At 44.6% G+C, this 9,693-nt stretch overlaps 1 protein-coding gene across 1 annotated transcript; it reads right to left on the reverse strand.

Moving 5' to 3' along the window:
- Positions 1-6,661: 6,661 nt before the first annotated feature.
- LOC111873647 (katanin p60 ATPase-containing subunit A-like 1) lies at positions 6,662-9,483 on the reverse strand (the record flags this gene model as incomplete). Its single annotated transcript, XM_023868555.1, has 4 exons — positions 6,662-6,860; positions 7,372-7,498; positions 7,578-7,690; positions 9,341-9,483. Coding segments are annotated over 4 exons (582 nt in total), but the record flags the coding sequence as incomplete, so codon positions are not given.
- Between the last annotated feature and the right edge of the window lie 210 nt (positions 9,484-9,693).

Consider the following 9,693-nt stretch of genomic DNA (forward strand, 5'->3'; position numbering starts at 1 on the left):
ATTTATTTACTGTGTTCGTGTAGTAGTAACCTTGAGCCAGAATGATCCCCCGTGCATGGTGTCCTACCAAAGGTCTATTTATAAGATGCATAATTTCAGAATAAATTCTGAATGGGAACAGGCCAGAGAGCTTGGTCCATCAAGGCAGAAGATATTTTAAGAAAGGAGACGCGAAGACAAAAGATTCTGAACCGAACTGTACAGAACATTCCAGGCATTTAATTTCTGCTGTTAGCTTACGTGTCCACGCACGTCCTGGCAATGAGTGCCACCGCGTCTGGCGTTCAGCACGTGCTAGGTCTACCCAGAACAGCCTTCGCGCTCGTCTAATTCCTCATTCTTACATACTCCGTCGAGTCGGGTTAGCTCGGTTGCTACAGGTCGGACGGCTGGGGTTCAATTCCCGTGGTCCACACCGGCTTTGGGGCACACCCAATCCCCTGTATAATGGGTACCGGGGGCTCTTTCCCTGGGAGTAAAGCAGTAAGGACGCGAAGCTAACCAGGCACCTCCATCTAGCGCCGAAGTCAAGACTGGTGGAGATATACCTTCACTCCCCCATGGCACGGTATTCTCTGAACCCCAACAAACTCCGTGGTTTTAGTCCGCAAGGGAACTATACCGACCCAGCAACAGCCGCTTGTCGGCGAAGTTAGTGCCAACTTTCGCGGACAGAGGGTGTCGCGTGGTCGGCGCAACGAATTCCCTCGGCCGTTAATTTCGGTTTTCTACCCCCGAACCGCTATTTCCTTGAAATAGCTCCTCTATTATCCTCACGAGGCTGAGTGGACCCCGTTCCAGAACCACTATTTCTCAGAAAATCTGGTAGCGCCGGGAATCGAACCCGGACCTCTGAATCTGCAGCCAGGGACTCTGACCACTAGATCACAGAGGCGGTTTCTATTAACCACAGGGAACATTTAAATTTTTTGTTTACATATCCTGTCATCCGACGTCAAAAACTAACAGTGGCAATACTGCTTCCATATGGAGCGAAACATCCTGCAATGCAGAGATGGGAGGATAATGTTGTGATGGATCTGGGGGTTTGGGAGCGGCAACCATGGAAAAGTCTTCTGAGACGTGACGCTCTGAATTTTACTGACGTTTAGGAGGAACATACTGCATCCGAAGGACACGCCGGACAAGCAAAGGAAAGGCAATATTTCAAGAGTATGCAGTAAATTTCATTTACGCCTGTTGTGGCATTTATGAACCGCTTCCTGCAGTACGAAAAGTCTGGTGACAGAATTCCACCTGCAGACAAGTTTTCTCGTGTAATTAAAAGAAAATGAGGGCGAGGACTGGAGCCGCTTTCTTAAGCTGCACAGTGATCCAGACATGGCCGGAGTCTCGACCGAAACCAGATCTCACGGACACACACAGCGACAAGCCACCGTGCTGGTTCATACATTCCCAGCCTTTATCGCGTACACTAGGCCCACAATATTAAAATGGATCTTAGAGAGAGAGAGAGAGAGAGAGATGGTTGGATGGTATTTATCGGATTGATATGGCTCAGGATAACGACCAGTGGAGGGCTTTTGTGAACACGGAAATGAACCCTCGGGTTCCATAAAATGCTAGGAGATCCTTGAGTAGCTGAAGATTTGGCTTCTCCTCAAGAAGAGCTCAGCTCCATGAACGAGACAAACCTACGGAACATCCCCACACCTCAGGATTTGGCTTCTCCTCAAGAAGAGCTCAGCTCCATGAACGAGACGAACCTACGGAACATCCCCACACCTCAGCGTCGGATGATAAGTGAATATGAAGCAGTTGGTTGAAGTAATCCCTGTGCTTAACTAATTACGCACTACGCCATGAAGAGGTTTGGGGGAGTGGATGTATAGATCCACGTACCCTTGACCTCGGCACTGCTTGAAGGTGTGTGGGTCGCTTCACGCCTTAGCCTCTGTATCGCCGGTATCCACTGGACAGGAGGCTGTGTGGGCCTATTGGGGACTCGAACTCCGACCCCTCGGCCGTCCAGCCCGCAGCAAGTCCCTGCTCACATGGAGCACCTGGTGGAATAAGAAATGGCAGAGGAACGCAGAGAACTCTTTGAGACAACAGCAACACAGAGATCGCAACGAGAACCGCTTTCCTCTGCATACTTGCATACTTACACTATCCCTGTAACAGGCCGTGAAGGCCCATAGGGTTGTGAGACGTTGAGGGTCCGACATTATCTAGACAACTGGCTCAAAGATGGCGGTAAGGTTGTCAGCCTTAAGCGCCGACCGCGCTTTACTCCCCAGGAAAATTATTTTATTCCCGGTACTCATTTCTGTTAGAGATGAGATCCAATAAATGTAAACTAATTAATTATAATATTAAAATAATGTTTACGGACGTCGTTTGGAACATACTCTGCTCCGTGAGTAAGTAATTCTGAACTCTTATCACGCGTCATTAATTTCCTTCATGTACAAATTGGTCAAATGAATTAAACATTAAATGTCATGCCAACGAAGACGTGTTGTTGCCCGTAGAGCTGGCAAATAACTGCCCAGCCCTATTTGTACACCCTTAATAGTTCCCACACCAAAAACAAATCTCACTCTGGAACACTGCCACTTACACTCTGAATAACTTTCGCGTTTAAGAGAAAAATACCTGCGCTTGAATCTTGTTCCTTCATTTAAACTATTCCATCAACGGAAGTTACACCCAAGTTACCATATATAAACAAAACCAGAGAGCGGATAGACTAACAGTGACAGTTTATTACTATTTAACAATGAATGTAGGTATGATGACCACTGACGCTGTATACGTTAGAATCGGCAATTATTATGGCTCTACAGCCCTTTGATGGGCCTTGGCCATTCTTTTTTTCAATTTCTTGATGATATACAGTCGGTAGGGCTCCTTGGACGCGTTACCAGCCCGTCGCAAGGCCGCTACCTAGACACAGAATAAACGCACACAGAACAGACATCCATGCCTTAGGCAGGGCGGCCACTGTGATCGGCGCGAATCAGTAAACTGGTCGAGCATTGAAACAAAACAGAGAGGGCATGACGATCTCATAGTGCATTACGGCTTTCTTTCCTTAAAAAGTCAACTAGTGGGGGGAGGGAAATCGTTCTCATCTCCCATGAACCACTGCATTTCAGTTACAAAGATCAGTCCGTAAATGTTCAGGAAAACAATCGCTGTACGGGACTGAAAGTTAGGCAGATGCCTTTAACCCACATATTATAGGGGTCATGATATTACCACTTAAGGTACTTGAGTGACCGTCGGTGACGTAACTTTCGCATCAAGTTTCACTGGCCAGGTGTAACGTTAGCCTGCATGACGGCCTTCTGCACAAATGCTACACAAATCTGTTTCCGTAAGAGCTCTCTCAAAGGTTTCCATGGTGACGCTCCCGTAGCGGTTCAGAAATAGAAGCAGTTCAGAGTATAAACAGCCTCCAGCAACACGGGCTAGAGGCGGTGACGGACGCCAGGCGATATTAGTGACGCTCCAATGGCTCAAGCTTCGTGTATGGGTGTAAAACTTGGTTATCTCTCAAGATAGGAAGAACGCACATTAACGGCGTGTGGGAAGAGCGTGCCAGGCAGAATATCTGGACTTATGAGAGAGGAAATAAGCGGGGCCGAAGGGAAGTTCATGTGGAATTTCATATCCGCTCTTTCACATTAACGAACATAACCATAAATTTTCGCGCCGAATGTTTTATAACCCTTACGTCGCTACGAACGAGATACACAACAGTGTGGTCACAGTTTACCCGCCTGTGGTCTAGTGGCCAGAGTTCCTGGCTACAGGTCCAGAGGTCCCGGGTTCGATTCCCGGCGCTACCAGTTTTTCTGAGAAGTAGTGGGTCTGGAACGGGGTCCACTCAGCCTTGTGAGGATAACTGAGGGGCTACGTGAGTGGAAAAGTAGCGGCTCCGGTGTTGAAAACCGAGATTAACAGCCGTGGGAATCCGTTGCGCTGACCACATGACAAAGTGAAGTCTCACTTCTGCGCTAAGTTTGAAATAACGCGAATCCTAAAAGAATGGCGTGTATTTTTCAAAACTCGTCTTGAATTATGCGAGTTACGCGACCGCAATGTACATTTCGCTGAACGATTCGTCTTGGTCTGATTTGAATGGTATTCAGCTCCTAATTAGCAAGATACAATGCACTCTACCGTGAGAATGTGACAAGACAAACTTCGCCGACAAAGCGATGCATTATTCCGCGACGTCCTTGCGTTGTCTCAAATTGAAGAGACTCAGCAGCTGAGTAATCAAACGACACAACACATAGCCACCTCAATCCAGTCATGGGGAATGGTGCATATATTAAAACATGGGGGGGGGGGCTGTTTATTATTTTCTGTAGACGAGGTTTGTTATGGACTCCGCACCGGCGCATCACACGTCACAGGGTTGAGTCGGACGTATTTAAATGTTGTGATAAATTCTTATTCAAAATGGGCAACTTCTTTAGAACTTGGCAGACGGTCTCAGGTCCTGTGTAACATCTCCTAACACGGTGGTTTTCTACGTTCGAGAGTTGTGCCCCCACCCAACCCTTAAGCTATATGCATATTATTTATTTACTAATTTAAGGTTCACCCAACGACGCAGTCTGTAATTAAAGCGCCGAATGATAAGACGACAAAGGTGGCTATGGTGGCGGCCTTACTTGAGGTAAACTCTGGCATTTGCCTGGAGGGACGAGAAAACTCATGAAAAGTCTTACGACGGCCGCACATCAACTGCGTCAGGACAAGCACCATGACATGAGACAAAAGACGCAGTCTTGCTTCATTCGTGATTCAGACTCGAGTCCGTACACCGAGGTAGAAGGTGTCTGCGTCTTATCACGTCTTCTCTAGTTGATGACTAGGGACCGGATTTTAATGCAAATGCATATTTCTTTCTTGCAACCATAAAGTATGCTCGTTTGGATATATGTACGAATTACTTCATTTCTTAAATTTTGGACATTATTTGATGGTGCATATAAATGCATATTTTGCCCGTTTTATGAATAAGCATCATATTTTCGAAGATCTCTCTTTATACTGCATATTTCCCTTTTAAAATGTTTATCATATTGTGACATGCTGAGCTATGGATGACGACCCTCCCCCACCCCCCGCCAGCCGTGATGCGCCGAGCGAGCCGATGTTAGCCGAGTCCTAGCATCCTGGTCTCTAGGCAACGCGAGTCAACAGCGGTGACGTCACCAAGTAGTAACAGCGGTTACTTCCGGACAGCGTGGCTAGCAACAAGGCACCAGACGACAATTGTCCGATCGAGGCTACATAAGGAGCAGCGAAGGCTATTCACGGTCAGTTGTACTGTGACAGTCAGCGAGTCCTGGAGCTACCTACGAGTCAGCCCTCGAGCTACCTTAGTTCCGAGTTAGCCAGCAACTAGTCAGTTGTATTCTGGCATTTGGAGTGTACTATTTGTGACACTGCAGATAGCAGTAATCGTAAATCTGTAATTTGGGTGATTGTGAGAGCGGATGTGAAATAAAATTCGCTCTATCAAATACGGCGTGAAGTTATTTGTCGCGATATACGCCCGACACGCGACAATATATATTGTAACGTGTCTGGAATCCAGAAGAGACTTCTATGGAAAAGCTAGAACAGACCGTTGCATAAGAAGTAACAATAGCGATACTGTAATTCCAACAGTGAGCCGTTGTATCGAGAATATCGAATCTCCACGGTTACGACAAACACGCGTAGCGTCCCAACAGAGACAACGCAATAACAATGGGTTATTGCGTAGGAAACGCGGAGCCAACAAAGCGACGTTTCCACTGTTATAACAAAGGGTTCGTTGCCTAACAGCGGGCAAGGTTATAAATAGCCCAGCTTCGACACGAAGCCTTCAGTCTAGGAACATCCGTCGCAGAAGACAGTTGAGGTGCCACAGTGAATAGTAGTTGTACTCGTGATTGTGTAAGCGGACGAACAATAAACGTTCTACTTAATTTGAGGCCTACGTGAATCTATTTGTCGCGTTATACACCCAATACGTTACATTGGTGTCAGAAGTGGGATCGAACTTTTAACACGCGCCCTACTGCTACAACATGGACATGGAAAAGATGATGGAAATGTTGGCAAGAATTGACGCCAACGTGAAATCTAACCAAGTAAAAGCAGAAGCCGACCAAGAAAAGGCGAAGAACGAATTGCTGGCCTTAATGGAGGCAAACCAGGCCAAGGCGGAAGCCAGACACGAAGAAATATTGGGCACAAGAGAAGAGATTAGAACCAACAAGGTCATAACAGATACAAACCTGGAAGAACTTGCGGAGAGAATAGAAAAGACACAATTCGTGCTATCTAAGTGAACTGGTTTTATAAAAAAAAAAAAAAAAACTGCACCATCATATTCCTGCAACGTATTTTTGTTCAAATTCCTGAGCAGAAACTTCAATATCTTGTTGAGCTTAGAGAAATCAGTGACAGATTCAAAAAAGTTGAATCACATGAGGAACAGTTTCCTGTCATGCTGAGTAAATGTTATGTGGTAAAAAGAAAATATTTAAAAAAAATCATTGATGCAAAATATGTTGTAAGTACCGGGTTGCTTCATCTTGCTTCGCAATCATGTTCGACATTTCAAATTTGCCTGTCAGTTAGAAATATGGCAAGCAAAGATGATAATTCACTTGAGAATGAAACATCAACTGGATCCAAACTCAAGCATCCACTCCTCATATTTTTTGATGTCTTCTTTTGATACGCTCTTCTTGCACTTCGCAAGAACTTCTTTAAAGTCTTGCGCCGTTATGGGGAGATCCAGTGCCTCCTTCGGCAACTGTCTGATCTCGTCAGAACGAAGACCGGCAATCTTATGTCTCATTGACATCAGTGCTGCATCCCTGCAACAAGATTACATAGTCACACATCCTGAGAACAGTGATGTGAAATCTTCTGCTGACAATTAAATAAATTCATACAAAACAAACATTTCCGAGAGACATGTGGAAATGGAAAGATTATGTTTTATAACAATAAAATTCCACAATTAATGTTCTCCTTAAATTTGTGTTAAGTCTCAGTCTTTCCTCAAAAGTTAAGAGTAGTGAACGTGATGTCTCGAACCCACAATAACAATACCACACCCAGGTCTAATTCACGTTTACTCTTCTGTCTACCTCCTACATCATACCCAGGTCAAGGAAAGAATGCACACAGATTCTTTCCCTCCATGTTCCTTCCTCAACACTATTATTTACCACATGTATTTTGGCTTTTGTTCCATTGCAGACCATCCCTTCTTGCAGTCTTGGAGGGGAGTGTGCAATGCAAGTAAGGTGCAAAAACATTCAGCCAGTTTTCATTCCCACCACCCATGTTCATTCTTTCTCTGACCTGAGTTTAGCAACTGACCTGCAGATATTGGTGATGTCACACCCAGAGTAGCCCTCTAAGTTCTTTGCAATATCCTTTAGATCTACATCTGAATCCAGTTTTATTTCTCGGAGATTAATTCTTAATAGTGCCTCACGTCCATCACCTACAAATAGAGTTGTATGTAAAGCTGGCAGTACTGTAAAACTCTACTAGCTGTACAACAAATATCTCATTGTACTCACTATTTGGAAGAGGAATATATATCCGTTTCTCCAGTCTTCTCCGTAATGCATTATCAATGTCCCAGGGAAAATTCATTGCTGCTAAAACCATAACTAGCTTACTAGGATCTTCACTGAAATTTGAACACCAAATTCCAATTTTAGTGCATTCATAGAATCCGAAAGCAAGACCAGATCATGTAGAGAAGGTACAGTAATCATATATTCTCAGTATATGAACAACAAAGTCAGTTTCCCAATTATATACTGTTGTATAGTAGTAAAAAGGTAAGGTAAAGTTGTACCTGTGCTTAATTAATTGGCACCACACCATGAAGGTGTATGGGGGAGTGGATGTATAGATCCAGTTTCTTGACCTTTGCACTAGCTGGAAGTGAGTGGTTAGTTTCACGCTCCTGCCACTTTAACCCCGGGAAAAGAGCCCCTGGTACCCAATGGACAGGAGGCTGGGTGGGCCCCACAGCCGGTCTGGATGATATGTAGAAGAGAAAATTCTGATCCTACCGGGACTCGAACTCTGACCCCTTGGTTGTCCAGCCCATAGGCAGTCACTATACTGAATGCGCTACCCGGGCTCACGTTGTATAGTAGTGTGACTGGCAAATAATGAGTTGGAGAGGATGCAGACAGAAACGAAAAGAACACATAAGTAGTCAGACTGACTAATTTGGTAGGCACCCAGTAATAATATTAAAGAGGAAGGCTGAAAGCCCAGCCAGTAATTTAAACAACAATGGAGGAAGGAATGTAAAGAAAGAAAACAGAATTAAATCGACAGAGATGAGTGTAGGTAAAGCTGTCTCTGGGCTTAATAAAGCAATATGCCATGAAGGCATAGGATGGAATGGAGATATAGCTGCACACACTCTTAACCTTGCCACTACATGGAGGCGAGCAATTAGCTCATGCCTTGGTCTGATTCCTAAGAAAAGAGCCCCCTGTATCCCCTGGACAGATCCCCACAGCTAATCCTGATATCATGGAGAACAGACAAATCTCTTGCCTCTGACAGAAATCAAAACCAAACTTCTCAGTCATCCAAATCACAGACAAACTGCTTTACTGATGATGGATATCTCAACGAAGCTGAAGAAGAGAACTAGCAAGAAGAGGAGGAAGTAACACTACGCCATGGGTACGTATCTTCATCAGAAGTTCACACAAAATAAATCACATAAATCATTTAAGTACTAACCTTCACTGTCCAGAACACAAAATTTGTAATCCCTTCCTTCTACTGTGCTGGCCACCATATTTTAATTAGCGGATAATGGTATAATCAGATTACAATTATCGCTGTACTTCATTAATTAAGCACCATGCCATGAAGATGTATGTGGGAGTGGAGGTATAGGTCCACTATCCTTGACCTTGACACTAGTGTTCAGTTTCACCCCTGGGGGAATAGCCTCAGTACCCACTGGGCAGGAAGCTGGGTGGGTCCCAGGGACAGTCTAGATGCTGAAGAACAAAGGAAAATTGGTTGCCTCTGCCAGGGATCGGACTAGCACTGCAAAAATGTTAACTCTTGGAAAGAAGAATCTGACATGTGCAGTTACAATAATGCAATGCACAGCCAGTGAAGGCCTAACAGATTCCTGAAAACTGGTCAGCAGCCCAGGCAGAAGAGGCATATGCACATGGCTCAGTGACATGCAGGAATCTCATGATAACTAACTAATTGCAGATAACTAATAACACACCAGATGGATCCTGACATTACCATGCCATTCTGAATCTCTAACCTGTGAAAATTAACTTACCTGCTAGAACTAACTCCATCCATCTGAACTAGAAGCTCTGACTTCACTCTTCTTGTTGCTTCATGTTCTGAATGTGACCCCCTTCTGCAGTACAGAGAGTCAATCTCGTCTATAAATATTGTGCTGGGGGCATAGAAACGGGCCTGAAAATGACAAGAACACAGTGAAATTCATAACATTCATTCAGAGAAGCAATGGCTAAAGAGACAAGTTGATATTCACTTAGGGGATGACATTAGAATCATTGATAAGGAGTAATGTCTTCACTGTACAGTTTGGTAGAAATGTACCAACATTTCAGAGGAATATGCTGTTTGCACCAACAGTAGAGAAAATGGATGTGTGAGATTCCT

This window comes from Cryptotermes secundus, unplaced genomic scaffold, assembly GCF_002891405.2.
Source record: "Cryptotermes secundus unplaced genomic scaffold, Csec_1.0 scaffold678, whole genome shotgun sequence".
Lineage (NCBI taxonomy): Eukaryota > Metazoa > Arthropoda > Insecta > Blattodea > Kalotermitidae > Cryptotermes > Cryptotermes secundus.